The sequence below is a fragment of the Pestalotiopsis fici genome (genome assembly GCF_000516985.1).
Source record: "Pestalotiopsis fici W106-1 unplaced genomic scaffold PFICI_Scf_1, whole genome shotgun sequence".
NCBI lineage: Eukaryota > Fungi > Ascomycota > Sordariomycetes > Amphisphaeriales > Sporocadaceae > Pestalotiopsis > Pestalotiopsis fici.
The window spans coordinates 3,622,025-3,638,152 of NW_006917091.1; the positions used below are offsets into that span (position 1 = coordinate 3,622,025).

At 50.7% G+C, this 16,128-nt stretch overlaps 6 protein-coding genes across 6 annotated transcripts; 3 read left to right on the forward strand and 3 right to left on the reverse strand.

Moving 5' to 3' along the window:
• Window positions 1–351: 351 nt before the first annotated feature.
• PFICI_01094 (uncharacterized protein) lies at window positions 352–2,306 on the reverse strand (the record flags this gene model as incomplete). The annotated part of the gene is made up of 5 exons (XM_007829675.1): window positions 352–1,122; window positions 1,187–1,735; window positions 1,788–1,885; window positions 2,020–2,068; window positions 2,121–2,306. The coding sequence occupies 5 exons, from the start codon at window positions 2,304–2,306 to the stop codon at window positions 352–354; spliced, it is 1,653 nt and encodes a 550-aa protein (XP_007827866.1).
• Window positions 2,307–3,265: 959 nt separating this feature from the next.
• PFICI_01095 (uncharacterized protein) lies at window positions 3,266–3,682 on the forward strand (the record flags this gene model as incomplete). Its single annotated transcript, XM_007829676.1, has 1 exon — window positions 3,266–3,682. One exon carries the CDS (start codon window positions 3,266–3,268, stop codon window positions 3,680–3,682), a length of 417 nt encoding a protein of 138 aa, XP_007827867.1.
• A 280-nt stretch (window positions 3,683–3,962) lies between these two features.
• PFICI_01096 (uncharacterized protein) lies at window positions 3,963–6,090 on the reverse strand (the record flags this gene model as incomplete). The annotated part of the gene is made up of 4 exons (XM_007829677.1): window positions 3,963–4,646; window positions 4,705–4,910; window positions 4,960–5,654; window positions 5,717–6,090. 4 exons carry the CDS (start codon window positions 6,088–6,090, stop codon window positions 3,963–3,965), a joined length of 1,959 nt encoding a protein of 652 aa, XP_007827868.1.
• Window positions 6,091–6,875: 785 nt separating this feature from the next.
• Window positions 6,876–8,508, forward strand: PFICI_01097 (uncharacterized protein; the record flags this gene model as incomplete). The annotated part of the gene is made up of 4 exons (XM_007829678.1): window positions 6,876–7,043; window positions 7,103–7,264; window positions 7,323–7,603; window positions 7,662–8,508. The coding sequence occupies 4 exons, from the start codon at window positions 6,876–6,878 to the stop codon at window positions 8,506–8,508; spliced, it is 1,458 nt and encodes a 485-aa protein (XP_007827869.1).
• A 374-nt stretch (window positions 8,509–8,882) lies between these two features.
• On the reverse strand, window positions 8,883–11,500 carry PFICI_01098 (uncharacterized protein; the record flags this gene model as incomplete). Its single annotated transcript, XM_007829679.1, has 3 exons — window positions 8,883–8,957; window positions 9,023–11,125; window positions 11,192–11,500. 3 exons carry the CDS (start codon window positions 11,498–11,500, stop codon window positions 8,883–8,885), a joined length of 2,487 nt encoding a protein of 828 aa, XP_007827870.1.
• A 677-nt stretch (window positions 11,501–12,177) lies between these two features.
• On the forward strand, window positions 12,178–15,897 carry PFICI_01099 (uncharacterized protein; the record flags this gene model as incomplete). The annotated part of the gene is made up of 1 exon (XM_007829680.1): window positions 12,178–15,897. One exon carries the CDS (start codon window positions 12,178–12,180, stop codon window positions 15,895–15,897), a length of 3,720 nt encoding a protein of 1,239 aa, XP_007827871.1.
• Between the last annotated feature and the right edge of the window lie 231 nt (window positions 15,898–16,128).

Below are 16,128 nucleotides of genomic sequence, written 5' to 3' on the forward strand. Positions count from 1 at the left end.
CTTCGGTGCTTCAAATTGGGGAATTGCCGAAGCGAGACAGCAGGATCTTTGGGTGGCTGCGAATACTAGGAGTTGAACACGGCTTCTGCCAAAATAAACAAAAGAAATAAACTCAATAGAAACAAAACAAGAAATCAACTATTTTCCCCGCAGCCTGATAATACTTGATGCTATGTGAGTGTGTACTTTTGACTTGTTGCTTCGTGTGTATGGTTTTATGTAATATCAGATCTAACAGGTATGGGTTGCTATATGTTGTCCTAATGTTACTTCTAAGTTATTCTCTTGTTAGGTAGTCACCTCAATCCACGTTTCATCGGAATCCTCTCCTTTCTTTCTTATTTTTCTTGGCTAATCATACTCGTTTTTGGTAGCAACTATTGGATCATAAGCTGACTCCAAGACTCGCTGTTGTGCCTCCTCCTCTTCTGCTGCTTCATCAGGAAGCAGGCTGCACTTGCGCAATTGCTTGCCCTTGCAGACCAGGATAGCGATTAGCACGCATGAGAAGAGGGTACAGAACGAAGCGATGCCCCAGACCCAATTGATTCCTACCCTCAAAGTCCAGGGCGCATAGAAGAACTGAATGGCCACGGTGAAAGCGACGCGGTACACGTTGAGAGCAGTGCCCACCTCTTGTGGATGACTCTTGAAAACCTCAATGACATAGTTTACCGCGGGCGAGATACACGCAGTCGCACCAAAGACAATCATGCCTTCGGCTACTGCAAGCACCATGTAATGGAGATGGTAAAAGACGGCTGCGCCAAACAGCCCTAGACCGATGGGTTCGACGATGAGACCTGGAAACCACGCGGTGTGTAGCCTGTACTCTGGATGCCATATACCGCGGCGCCGTGTCTTGATCCATAGAGGCAAACGGTCGTTGATCAGTATACCATAGCCAACTCCGATCAGGGATCCAATCCAGGCCGAGAAGTAGAAATAGCCAGTGGCATTGGACGAGAATCCAAATCCTCCCATGTTACGTGGCGTGACCAGAATAATGGGTATCTGGACTCCAGCCATGACGAACCAACCGTAATTGATCAGGTTGTATACACCTGCTAACACGCAGATAGGACTGACAAAGACCTTGGCGAAGACAGTATACGACATTTTCTATGCTCGTGAGCAATTACATCACTCGTCACTTACTTTTATTCTTGGAGATCGAAAGGCTTACAATATTGGCCATCTTGCCAGGCGCAGCAACGCGCGTGCCTGGGAAAAACAAAGCACATCGCCTGCCGATCCATGTTCTGGGTATGGGAGATGACGATGGTGGCCTGTTGTTAACTCTGTCCCAGCCAGTTTCCTCGCCCAAGATGAAGAAGAGGATAGCCGAGAGGCCGTTTGCAGCAACCGTCCACCAAAAGCAGATTGGCCAACTGTGGTACTGAACTATGAACGCAGAGAAAGTCGGTCCCGCCACTGACGAGACCATGTAAATGGTGGAATATATGGCAAAGGCCCTCCCGCGCTGGTGGAGAAAGAAGACCTGAGCAATCACACCAGCAGAAAACACCTGTGTCGTAGGACAAAACAACCCGGCAATGGCACGGGATGCGCAGAATGAGTTGAACGAGCCGGGCCCAGTGCTCAGCGACGACCAAATGGATGTCGCCACCACGGCGATTTCGCTCCAGAAGCAGCACGACATGACGCCAAACACTCGCACAGCAGCCACGAGCAAGACGGGCCCAACCACGATACCTCCCAGTACGGCAGAGATCTCACGCAATTAGCTTCCTCCTTTTACGTGTATATCGACTGAAACAGCTCACCGAGTAGGAAGACTGCTCTGGGGTAATACCAAAGTCTTCTGCTTGCGCGGGAATTGCGAGTACATTCGCCACGGCAGTCGCAGTCCCAATAAAGGTTCCTTTTGGTTCGAAAAGTATTAGTAGCAAGCAATATATTCGTCAGTCAATGTCTTCTCTTTTCTACATGATCCGTATTATTGTGATGGAATTCCAACTTGAACTTTCTCTCTTCGCCATGGGAGTCAAGACATACCAAAGCACATGATTCCAAAAATGGCAACCTTTTTCGACATGGGCCAGTTCTTCACGAGTGTCAGCGTAGCAGAGACGATTCTGATTATACTCTATACATACCAATGGATCGCGTGGATCATCTGAGGGCTGTGGTACCAGTTCTATACCTTCGTTAGAGTATTTAAGGTTTGTCTTTCGTCTATTTTGAGCATCGCTGGGTCGCTTGGTGGTTTCGCTCGCCAGGGACAGCCCACGTTCGGCATCATCCCCCTGAGCATGATCCAAATGATATTCAGGAGCTGACATTTTGTCTTTCTCGTTCAAATTGGCTTTCTAGGATAGCAGGACCCCAATGCATCCATTTGTACCGCAAAGCATTTATTTACGAATCTCATGATGTCTGCCTATTTATATTGACCATATAGTGCGGCAGGCCCCTCAACTACTCCGCACAATAGACAAAGTATAATCTTTGCTGACTCCGTGGTAAAGGAAAAAGAACCGTGGCTAATTCTGCCGTGGTGCGGGCGGCCCAAAACTTGGGGACGAAAACAATCCGTCACGATGGAATGATTCAGACTAGACTCGATTTGCGCCATTGGGGCTGTCGACGGTGGAGAGTAAACATGTTTCTTCCGTTCTGTAGATCACCAACTCGCACCTCGCTTGTAATGTAGGGGATCTTGAATATTATGAATTCATGAAATTACGCCCAGCCAACTAGACCAATGCCCACTCACAATCCATACACTCTGATCGCGTAAGCCAGTGGAGGCAAATAATGGATATATATTTTACGACATCGATGGCTTCTCCAATTCAGGAGGCATTTCCGCCTCGATTAGGAATGGTATCATCGTTTATCAGACTCTCCCTTGTACGGCAAATCGTCTTATTGCGGTGTCTTCCGGTTCTCGGGTGCTCTACCCGACGGCTTAGTCCGCCATAATATATCCACAGGGGACCCAATTACAATTTACTCCTTTGATATACAGCTTGGCATCTGGGGGGTTTATTCCCTGTGAAGCGAGTAGGTTATTTCATGGCATAACGTTTCCTGCCGACCCCCAGTGGCAACGATAAAAGCTTGTGTGCCCGACTATAATAGTGTTTTACCTAGGAAGGTGGCGTTTCCTTGCTAGAATAGCTCTCCTCACAAGCGGCAGCGTTATTTTCCCCCTAGACAAAGGGGCCAGCGCCATTGACAAAACCACGGCAAAGAGCTACGGGTAGCTAGCTTGCTTATTCTTTTTTAGCGCTCGACTATGGACCCGAATTCCATTGACATCGCCGTGGTGGGCGCCCATCTGAGCGGCTTCCCGCTGAATAAGGATTTGACTTCCCGAGGCGCCATCCTCCTCCAGACCACATCGACCTCGGCCTCGTACCGCCTCTTTGTGCTGTCCAACAGCTTTCCTCGGAAACCCGGCCTGTGCCGGGCGCTCAACCACGAAGACAGCGGCGCCATCGAGGTTGAGATTTGGCGTCTGCCCAAGTCCGAAGTGGGCAGCTTCATTGAGACCGTCCCCTCGCCCCTCGGCATTGGCACCATTGAGCTAAAGGACGGCACATGGGTCAAGGGCTTCATCTGTGAGCCTTATGCGATGCAAGGGGCAACCGAGATTACTGAGTCTGGCGGTTGGAGAGCCTACACGGATAGCCTGGATACGCCGACTATTTAGGGCACCAGTATCAAGCAATTGTAAGTTTCTTGGCATCTTTGCGATATTTTGCGCGCTGACCGTTATGTGAGATATTCTTTTCTTTGCGGCGGTATCTTTGGGGACTTTAATGATTCACGAATTCTTACACGCCTTGACGATATACTCTGCTTAGTCATGCATGCATTCGTCATATTCAATTTTGTATTGATGATTGCGAATAGAAGTCTTACGTACGCCAAATATCATTAGTTCAAATTGATTGATAGTGACTGCAACTCCAAGGTGAATCTCTCGCATATTACACGAGTAGCTCCATGTTGAAGAGCGGCAGATACTGCTGTGATCCATGAACATCATTCTCCATAAAGCCGCCAGCAGCGACAGCTCGGCCCCCACGGATTCTCGGGATGGTGAATTTGAAAGCAAGCGCCACATCGAAGAAGCCGCACCAAATAATTTGATCTACTTGCAAGCCAAATGCCGCCGCCACCGATTCCTGGCTGAGCATACCAGAGCTCTTGACCCTGGCATAGATATCTTCGGACTCGAATATGACGTCAAAGGTAATCTCGTAAGGCCCAGCGTTCTTGGAGCGAAGGACACTCGCCAGATCGCCGAGCTTGGCTGGTGTCGAGCTGACTTGATTTGACACGGAAGCTGGTCTCGGGACCTTGGTGGCATTATTTGCGCTCAAGTTGACTGCCTGCTTCTTTGGTGAAGATGATGGTTGTGTTGCTGATAGCCTCTTGCCACGGCCAACCACCTCTACGCGGTGTTTAATCATCAGCCTTTCTCCAGCGCTGTCGATGGCTGGAGCTGATGATGTTCTTGGCGTGGGGTGAAGACGTTCTTCACCGGGTTGCAATTCCATCAAATGATATACTGAGAACTCTGCGCATGGACCTGCCTCTACTTCAAGCTTCCCGCCTATGCCAAATGCAAAGTTTCCCGATGTGGCCTTTTGATTCTTGTACGGGCCGTGCTGGTGTCATCAGTATGCTTGTCTCTCTGAGATAATATGCACCGGGAGTTCAACTCACCATCGTCGCAATTCTAGCTGTGGAGGCAATCGAGGTGGCCAATGCCTGCGTGTCGGCAAGAGCTTCACCAACGAGGAATATCTCATCAGTGTTGCGCCCATGCACATGGAAATCTACCTTCCATCGCTCTGAAGTGTCGACATGCTGAATGCCTACGTATTCCTTGATTCTGGCAATCAATTGATCAATTTGACTGATTAGAATGGCTGCAACAAGTTAGTAATGCCACAGTATTGTTTTCTCTGGGTGTCTTACGGTCTCGGATGCTTCCCATAAACATGGTACGATATCCCACCACCAGCGCTGCCTCAAGCTTCACCGTGTAAGGGAGGTCGTCGTCTTCTGAGAAGTGAAAGGAGCTCCCCAAGACCCTAACTGTCCTGTCGTCGCTCATTTGCATGTACTTTGACCGGCTGAGATCCAAATAACCGCCAGGCCCGTGAAGGATGTCAGGTCTTGTCTTCTCATACAAGGTATGGGCTGCAACGGACAATGTGGTACAGGCGGCCGCGGGATCCAGTGGTGAGATATCGAACTCGCCAGTGGAGTATAGTGTTCCAACAGCACCGTGACTCTTTGGTTTGGCACACTGCCCACCACATTCCATAATCTTTCCTAAATGTGTAAATGCTCCGTATATTTTCTGCTTCTCGTCCCGGGAGGCATTATGTAGCTGCGCCTGCGAGTTAAATGCAGCATAGGCGACATATGGAGATGGATCATATGCCCGACCCCCGACAATGATATCAAAGTCTGGATTCTCGATCATGGCGTCGACGAAAGGCTCGGGGCCTAGTTGAGCAACAATATTTGACGATTCCTCAATATCTTCTTCGGTCAACTGAGGCACATATCTGCCACAGCCACTAATCTGGCCATTCCTCAGTCGTTCTTTCACCAAAGTCTTGTCGATGCCGGCAAATATCGCTATTGTCTTGAGCTGCACGTCCCTTAACGAAATGTCGCATTAGCTTGGTGACGACAAACCACAAGTGAATCATGTATCACTTACGTATACTCATCTGCTGACATGATCTCTTTGATTACAGCCATAATTTCTTGCACATGCGTGTCGCTGCCGTCGCCACCCGCGGAACTGAACATGAGGGGAACCCGGAACTGAATCACGAGTCGGACCAACTTGGTCAAGTCTCTTGCGTATGCCGCCGGAGGACATGTCATGATTCCAAGGGCCAGTTTCTCAGGTCCGCTGTCGGTTGATCCCGAATCTAGGATGATGGCTGTTGGTGTGCCGCTGGGGACGAGTCGAGAGAGAGCTGCAGCAGTTTGTTGCTCATTGAAGCCATAGCCAAGCATTCCGACGGGTGTTACGATGTTGCATATTGGCTCGGGCGGGTGGCTCTCCTGAGCGTCCAATAAAGGCATTTTAAAAAGCAAAGAATATGGTTGTTTGTTTGTTTTCTTCAGGGAGATCTCTGCTTCAAGGATTCTGACTTTGTGTTCGCTGCTCTCATCATTACTTATATATAATCCCAAAGACAAAAAAACCTTTTTCAGAGGTATCCTAGTCTAATGTATTCTATTTTAGAACATAATAGGGCTGGCAGGATCATAATTCATCACGGCGCGGACTTTACTTCTATAGCCAATTGAGGTTTATGGTGGGTCGGAGTATTGGTTTATTCTCCGTGGCGCCGTGCCAAGAGATGAATCTAGCTCCGCCCCGTGCCAAGCCGATCGTATAGCATAAAACATACAGGAACCGTCAGCAAAGAATTGTTCTGCCTGGAGTTCTTTAGTTGAATATACCAATGATCAGCCTATTTGTTCCCCGACTTGAACAAGTTGACGCGGCGTGGCTTGTGCTTCTAAGGGCGGCGGAGTACTGCTGTGTTGTATGACTAGCTGACCCTGTCAGCCAGATACTGCTGTGTTGTATGATCCTTTTGGATGAAAGTACCATATTCGTGTATTATACTGAGATTCAAAGTTTTCTCTATGGGCTGTGTATAGGATGTCCTCAATTTGATAGATGGACATAAATGGTTGCGTTTCTCCCGTTGAATAAATTCATTCATCATCAGATCACAACTGCCCCTTTCAATTGCATCTTGCTACGGCTTGTCTCTCAGCAAACTTATAGTTCACCAATTCTTCCAAATTATTATATACTACATACCTCGCAGTGTCCAGAAACGAAGTACGACAAAATGAATGAAGCAGGAATTGAACTTCAGGAATCAGCCAAACTCCTGAACAATGACAGTATCCCCGAGCTGGTTTCGGAAGCCGATCGCAAAATGATTAGGCGAGTCAAATGGAAGACTGACCTCATCATTCTTCCGTTATTGGTGTCTATTCATTTTCTTGCACAAATGGTAAGTCAAGACAGGCCGTGCAATCGATTTTGAACCAGCATTCGTCTAAAACAATTCAGGGACGTTCTGATCTTGCCAATGCCAAAGTCGCGGGTCTAGACGAGGACTTTAATCTCGATGCTAGCAAATACAGCTTGGTCGCGAGTATTCTTCTCGTTGGCTATCTGCTCTTTCAACTACCGGCGATGCTTCTCATGCGCAAAGTCGGGCCACCGGTCGAGGTATGCATCATATTCAACCATCAACAGCCATTGATCCTACCTTAGCTGACTTGTTCAGTTCGCTTGTGCCATGATAGTATGGGGTGTCGTCACCGTATGCACCATCAAAGCTACCAATTACGTACATCTGATGATCATCCGCACCCTAGTTGGTGCTTCAGAGGCCTTTATTCAGGGTGCAGTTCTCTACTTGTCATTCTGGTATCCCTACAACGAACTGGCGACCCGGGGTGCGATCCTTTACTCCTCAGTGGCGTTGGCCGGGACCATCAATGGCTTGCTTGCGTATCTTATTGAAATGAAGCTTGATGGCGTGAACGGCTGGACTGCATGGCAATGGTAATACTTTGCACGTTGAACCCCTAAGTAGATGTGTCTGCTAATCACAAGTTCGCAGGATATTTTTCATCGAAGGAATCATCCCCATCGCATGGGCCTTTGTCATCTTGTTCCTTCTCCCCAACACCCCCGAGACTGTCAAATTGTTCTTCACGCCCCAGGAGAAAAAGGTCATCATTGCCCGCAGCCGCGCAGCACACAACACTGGAGAGAGCAAGATCATTCCGAAACTGATCGTCAAGGTCCTGACCCAGCCCCAATTCTGGTTTGTAGTCTTGATGGACGCGGGAGTCCACTTTTGCACAACATCGCTATCCAATTTTATTCCCGACATCATCAAGGGACTAGGCTATGAAAGCATCCAGGCGCAGCTCATGACCGTCATTGTCTACTGCTCGGCCCTCGTGGGCATCCTCGCCGCCGCGCGCGTCGCCGACAAGCTCCAGAAGAGAGGTCTCATCATCATCATCTGCACCGCCGTGGCCGCCATTGGCTACGTCTTGCTCCTGACCTTGACCAATGACGCCGCCCGCCTCGCCGCCACCTGCGTCGTGGCCGCCGGCGCGTACCCCATCTCGGTGCTCAGCCTGGTGTGGATGGCCACCAACAATGTCGGCTACACGTTTCGCGCCAGCGCCGCCGGCATGGTCAATATCTTTTCCCAGCTCATTGCCATTTCGGCCAATTTTGCCTTTAGCGATCCGCCGTATTACCGCATGGGACTAGGTATATCCCTGGTCATGATTTCCATATCGGGCATCATGGCGGGATTGCAGATCGGATATCTCAGCCTGATGAACAAGGTCAAAAGGGCGGAGCAGCATGGAGAGCTGGCTGCGTGGAGGCGACAGCTGACTATTGATGAGATTGGCAACGCTCATCCGGATTTTTTCTTTTCTTTCTAGATCATGGCGATAGTGTATTAGACACAAGTGCCGGTGTGTATAAAATCATATTTACCTGAGCTGCCTTGACATGACACAACTACTGCAAAGAGTTACCAGCCAGCCATGGATTCGTCGTGAACCATGACTGTTGAAGAAGAGCGGAAGGAACATTACTGTGCATGATAATCAGTAAACATCGCCGTGTATCACCTCCCAGCATAACCACCCTAGAGGCGGATGGTTTAATCTTCATGCCTATATTATCATGGAATCTACATAAACGACATGTGCGCATCTCTATGGGGGCAGATGCAGTATCCATAACGCCATAATCCAAGCCCCGCTTTGTTGCAGTCCCATTCCTCAACTCCCGGATATCATGAAATGACATCCTACTCGTCATCGTCATCATTGCCACCGGCATTAATGAACACCAGTCTTGTACCATTTCCTGCCGTTTGCCAAACCTATTATTTATCGTTAGTAAATGCAACTCCGATGCAGTTTGGCACAATAGTCCAAGTAAACTTACATCAATGCTGGCATATTCGTCCAAAGCTGTCAACCATTGATCTTCCGTGAAGCCCTTTGCGAGGACTCTCTCCCTGACCTTGCGCAGGCTCAACTCAATGGCAGCCTCCTCATCATCATCGTCCACGTCATCAGGACGGCAAGCACCGCTCTCCAAGAATCCCTTGACGAGCTCCAGAATTCTGGTGTTGACGTCTCTGCCACGCCTTCGTGGTCCCTCGTGGGCAGCCAAGCTTTCCTTACTGGCTTCGATCAGGCGCAGAGCCTCATCAACATCGTCCTGGTCGACAGAGTCTGCAAATCGCAGACGTGCCAAAGCCTGTGCCAGACGGACGACACCGAGTAGTGTACGAGGAGTGGTGTGAGCAAAGTTCTGGCCCTTGGACTCGGCGGTCTTCTGAGCCTTTCGCAAGCGCACGTATGTCTTGGTCAGGTACTCGGTGACAGTCTCGGGAACCGTAGGGCGGTACGTTCGCGCCTTGGCGACGTAGGCTCGGACTTCATGCGGAGTGAACACGACATTCGGCACCTCACCGTTGCTGTTGGCTGCAGCCGACGTCGGGTTGTTGGCGTAGAGGTCGGGATGCTTGCTGTGCATGTGTACGTAGGCGACGTGCTTCGCAAGTTGAGCATCACTCTCACGCGTCGGGGTATCAAGAAGGAGGAAGAGAACATCGAAACGAGACAAAAGGGCAGCAGGAAGATTAATGTTCTCCACTGGCGAGATACGAGGGTTGTAGCGGCCATAAATGGGATTGGCGGCGGCGAGGATAGATGTTCGGGCGTTGAGAGTCGTCGAGATTCCAGCCTTGGAGATGGAAATCGTCTGCTGCTCCATGACTTCGTGAATGGCGGTTCTGTCGTTGTCATCCATCTTGTCGAACTCATCGATACAGCAGATACCGTTGTCAGCAAGGACGAGGGCACCGCCTTCGAGGACCATCTCATCTGTGACAGGGTCACGCATCACAGCGGCTGTGAGACCAACACCACTGGAGCCACGGCCGGAGGTATATACACCTCGAGGGGCGACCTTTGAGATGTACTTTAGAAGTTGCGACTTGGCTACACCAGGATCACCCATCAGACAGATGTTGATGTCGCCACGAATGCGCATACCATCACCCATCTCCTTAGTAACACCACCAACGAGCAAAAGCAGCAAGGCCTTCTTGACATCCAGATGTCCAAAAATCTCGGGAGCGATAGATTTGGCCAGCATCTCGTACACGGCACCAGATTGGCTGAAAGTCTGGATCCTGCGGAGGAGTCTGTCGTCAATAACCATCGCCTCGTAGGCCTTCTTGTGCTGGGCAATATGGTGAGCCTCCAGGTACGTGTCGGTGAGAAGTCCAGCACGCATGGCCTTGAAGCCCGTGTAGGGAGTCGGCAAGAAGATACCAGAGATGTCCACAATGTCACCGGGGTTGACTTGACGAACAGTGCTTCCGTAGCACATGATTGTCAACGTTCGAGGGATTTGACCAATTGGGACCTGCTCGGCCATCTCTTGAACCTTGACCTCCTGGAACGGCAAGAACTTGGAGGCACGAGATGATTGGAATAGCTGGCCCTTGGACTGATTTTCCTTGCACTCCTTGGAAGGACATGTCGTCAAAGGTGCGTATGACTTGTCATTGACCGGCTGGAAGATTTCGCAACCACAGCGATCGCACGTGTAAGCGCCAACCTGGACAATGGGCTTCACATCGGATACCCTTGTCGCAATGCCACGGATTGTGATGAGGTGCCCAAGATGTTCACCACGAACTTGTCGCACGGCAAGGGCCTTGACCGGCTTCTCTTGAGTGGAGGTCCTTGGCTTGAAGACCAGGGTGTATCGGCGCGTGAGTTGGGCGGGAAAGGTCGACTCCAACATGTCCGGGTTGTTAGTACTCTCTGCTAGTTGAGCCACCTCGCGGTTTCTGGCCTGTCGCCTCTCCATGATGACATCCAACACGTCGTCTTTGAAGCTGACGCCTGTCGCGGGAGGAGGCATCTTGTTGTCGATAGCTCTCGAAATGAGCTCAACGTAATGTTTTGTGTTTCCCTCGATAGAGTCGACGAGCTTGAGTGTGCGAGCTTCATCGCTTTCTGATTCCCACTACAAGACAATGGAATGTTAGTTTCATAACAAGGTAGGCCGAAGGAGGAGAGAGTATGGCCATACAGTGACTATGTCGTCAAGATCTATCAGCACTTCGTCAAGCTCGCGGTTTGCCAGCTGCTGCATCAATTCGGCATATTTGTGCTTGGGTTGCCTCTTGGCGGCCTTTTGCCTCCGGCGTTGATCATGGGCATTGTCATCCTCGTCCATAAAGTCGTACTCATCGCTCAAGTCGTCCTCATCGATGCTGATCTGGCCGATGGCGTGGGTGATGCTCTCCTGCGGGGAGGTCTTGAAGTGCGTGAGGAAGTCTTCGAAGGCATTTTGTTGCGCCTCGTAGTCGACATAGTTGCGGGCCTGAAGAAGGGCCATGATGGGCAGTCAATTGCCTCTGCCGTCACTCCTGAATAGATTTTCGAGGACTTTGAAGTCGAAAATAGGAATGCGCCGGAGGAGAGATGACGCGGACGGCTGCAAAGATGTCGCAAAGAGAACGAATTCGAGCCTTTCAGTCTAGACCCACGGGAGGTTGGCATCAATTTCAAAAGCTCGACGCGACAGGGGGCCGCGCGCTAAGGTTAATTGAAACGCGTCGACTGCCCCTCGACGCGACAGTTTGGCGATTTGGGCATAAAGCCATATCTCGTATTACTTCAGACCAGCCTAGGCACAATTGGCGTATGGACTGTGCAACCAACGAACAGCTGGACGTTGGAGATAATGCTCCATGCATGGCCTAGCGACCATGCATAAAATTAGCATAAGCCACAATAACCGTTCAGTCAGCTCCAGTTGCGTGCATGCAAACGTCTGAAGCGCATTAATGGCCCACTGCCTCGGCTACGGCACATGTCTACCCACTACAACCCCCCAACCCCGGCCGAAGCTACCTTACCTTAGGTATGGCCCGCCGAAGCTCACGCTCCGGATTACAGATTGTACCGTGAACTCGATGAAGCACCCCAATCCATTGCTCGACGACATGTAACTGCTCCAATTCTACGTCGCAACGATCGCACGAATCTCCTTCGCAAGTGTTCTGACCTACAATGGCCTCCCGCAAGAACGCGCAGTCAACTGCTGCCGAAATATCTCTCGTACACCTGAAGAACTGCCTCGTGAATCTTCCCTCCTCGCTCGTCTCTCTGCTCCTCAATATCAACACTCCGGTGCAAGATGTGGTCGTCGAACTCAGCTACAGAGCGCTCGCTCCAAGCGGCTCGTCTCAAAGTAATGGCACGCAGTCACAACGCTCAATCTTTGTGGGCTGGACGGGCATGCCGAGTAAACGCAAACTTGCATCACTAGTTGGTCGCGATGGCATCAGTGCTTCCCGCACTGGTGGTAGGGACCAGGAAGTAGCCTCGGTTGAGATAGATGCTTCCTTGGCCGGGACTCTTGGACTACAGGATGGCCAGAAGGTCATGGCCATCATACATGTTGATCCGCCGCTCGCCCATACTGTCAACATTGAACCACTTACACCCGAGGACTGGGAGATAATAGAGCTGCACGCGACCTTTTTGGAACTTCACATGCTCTCTCAGATTCGCGCCCTCCCGAATCCCCTCTATAGCCCCGGTCAAGGACAGGCCCCTTCGCCTCATCCCCTTACACTGCATCTATCGCCGACGTCCACGGCCAATGTCAAGGTGCTATCATTAGAACCAGCACCAACCGCCGACACACCGTTTGTCAAGATTGCGCCCAACGCCGAAGTCATTGTCGCTCCCAAGACGCGAGCGAAGCCTTCCAAGACAAGCCGTGAAAGTCGAAGTGTTGGAGGTACATCTAGAAGAAGTGGGAAAAGCTCCGCTAGCACTGCTAGGCGGAGGAGTCAGCGCGAAGAAAAGAAAGTGGCATTGTTCCTCAGGGGTGTGGACAGATATTTGTGTGATGAGTGGTTCGACGAAGATGTTGACACATCTGACCTGACTGTATGGGTAGATCGTGACCTGCTCTTGTCCAAGGATTTCAGAGGAGTCAATTATGTTTCAGTCAATGTGGTCAAGCCGGCTGGGCTGCAGCCACCAATCGACCCTCAAAAGCAGCAGCAGGAAGCCGCCGCAAATGCAGAGGCAGTAAAGTCCAGTGAAAAGGTTATTGCAAACCTCCGTCCGTGGGATGATCTGCCCGACAGCCAGACTATCACGTTGTCTTCCAATTTGTGCGCAACACTGAATTGCTCCGGCATGGTTGGTGGAATCATCAAGATCGAGCCGGCATCTCAACCCATCACGCGAAGTACCGTGCAAAGTCTCAAGATCTATCCTTACCAAACAGCCAGCTCTAGAAGCTCAGAGGGCTTGCGATTCGGTGGCGAGTCCAAGTCTGAGAAGGAAGAGGCCGCAAAGACGATCACACGTATTTATAGTGGTGCCAAAAGCCAAGGCTTCCTCTCCGGACCCTTGACCGATGGCATGGTGCTTCCGCTCAGCAAAGATTTGGAAGCACCGCAAGGCTGGGAAGGAGGCGTCCTGAAGTTTGATCCTCCCATCATTTCTACCGGCTCCAAAGAGCCAACGAGCTGGTGCTTGGGATCCGACAAGTCCTTTCCACTTGATGTTCAGCCGCCAATAACCAAGCCGTCTGGATCAGACGAGCTTGAGCAAACGGGCGGGGATCTTGCTACTGATTCAATCCTCGTTGGCATCGACACTTTGTTAACAGAAGTCAAGTCTCACCTATCGCATATGTCCTCCATATTGTTGTCTGGCGCATTGGGATCCGGAAAAACATCTGTTGCAAAGTCTGTGGGCGAGGACTTGCGTAAAGACTATCTCTTCCACACCACCTACTTCCCTTGCAGGCGTCTGGTCAATGACGAGAGCAGGATATCGACAATCAAAGAGACACTCAACAGGGTTTTCATGCGGGCTAGCTGGGGTGCGCGACTGGGCGGCAAGGCTATTGTCATCCTAGATGATCTCGACAAATTATGTCCTGCAGAGACAGAGCTCCAAGTAGGTAACGACAACGGACGAAGCCGTCAAATCAGCGAGATAATCGTCTCCATAGTCCGCCAGTACTGCACACGTGAGAGCAACGTGGTACTGCTCGCTACAGCACAGGGCAAGGATTCGCTGAATACCGTGATTATCGGTGGTCATGTGGTGCGCGAGATCGTTGATCTGAAGGCCCCTGACAAGCACGGCCGGAGACGAGTGATGGAAACTGTAGTCAATCAATATACAGTTTCCCCTTCGTCGCTCGACAAGCAGGACTCGGACCACAGTCGCCCTACCACGGCAGATGGCAGTGCGAGAAGTGCGGACGGCGAAGCGTGGATGGATGGTGGCAGTCAGCCAAGTAGAAGGGGCTCCGCCGCCAATACGGCCTCGGACGGCTTTCTTCTAGATCCCGAACTCGATTTCCTCGACATCGCTGGCGAGACCGATGGTTACATGCCAGGTGATTTGATATTGCTAGTTGCAAGAGCTCGTAATGAGGCCCTCATACGCTCTGTCAGCGAGAACCCGTCCAACAAATCGATGGATATCGTGCAGCTTAGTCGAGTAGACTTTGACAATGCTCTCAAAGGATTCACACCAGCCTCCCTGCGAAATGTAACACTACAGTCATCGACCACGACCTTCTCCTCAATCGGTGGACTAACAGAAACGCGGCGTATCCTGCTGGAAACACTTCAATACCCTACAAAATACGCGCCCATTTTTGCGCAATGCCCCCTTCGACTACGCTCCGGACTGCTGCTGTATGGATTTCCTGGATGCGGCAAAACCCTCTTGGCATCAGCTGTCGCTGGCGAGTGTGGCCTCAATTTCATCAGTGTCAAGGGCCCGGAGATTTTGAACAAGTACATTGGAGCCTCCGAGAAGAGTGTGCGCGACTTATTTGAAAGAGCAAGCGCGGCAAAGCCCTGTGTCCTCTTCTTCGACGAGTTCGATTCGATTGCACCAAAACGTGGCCATGATTCGACAGGTGTGACCGATCGTGTGGTGAACCAGCTTCTGACTCAGATGGATGGCGCAGAAGGACTCAGTGGTGTTTACGTATTGGCTGCTACCTCTCGTCCCGATCTCATTGATCCAGCTTTGCTCAGACCTGGACGTCTGGACAAGAGTCTTCTGTGTGACTTTCCGGATATCGACGAAAGGATAGACATACTTCAGGCCCTGGCGTCAAAGGTCAAAATGTCCCAAGAGGTCTTGGGCTCCCAGGATGCACTCCGCGACCTGGGCCTCCGGACTGAAGGCTTTACTGGCGCCGACATTCAAGCTCTGATCAGTAATGCTCAACTTGAAGCCATCCACGATGTCTTGAGCGATGTGGACCTTCAACCGTCAAGCAAATCTCGACCGTCTGCTGCAACGAAGGTGAATCCTGCCGCGCAATCGAGGAACTTTGTTCAATTCCGTTACGGTGCCGAGGAGGCAATGGCGGACGAGAAAGAACGGGCAGCAAAAGGTTACAACAGGTCGTCCGAGCTAGCTGAGAATGCTGCCATCGCTGCCAAGCTGCAAGATATCAAGCTTGCCAAGAGGAAAGCCAAGTACATGCAGAAGGGCGCTGCCAACCTAACGAACGGCCACAACGCCGGCAAGGGAAACAAGAGTGATGGGGCTGGGGAAGTCATCATAGGCTGGAAACACATTATCAAGGCGCTTGAAGGCACCAGGGCCAGTATCAGCACTCAAGAGCGAAACCGACTTGAAAGAATCTACCACGAGTTTGTGGTTGGTAGAAGTGGTGAGATGCGAGATGGCCAAGGTAGTATGGAAATTGGTGGCCGAAGTAGCCTTATGTAGAGCCACCTCCTGGACGGGAGAGCTGCTATTCGTAGGTAGCATTTATTATCAAATTTAATCCTTTACAGCCATGTGATACAGTGGGTTCGCAAAAGTCCTTTGCTTTTTTTGCTGTAGTCATTGAAATGCAATTGGTGGCAGCGATACACGCAGAAAATAGCCAAGCCACGTTCGGGGTCATGATACACAACAAACCACAATGCATTGAATGCTTCTACAGAAAGTTGAACA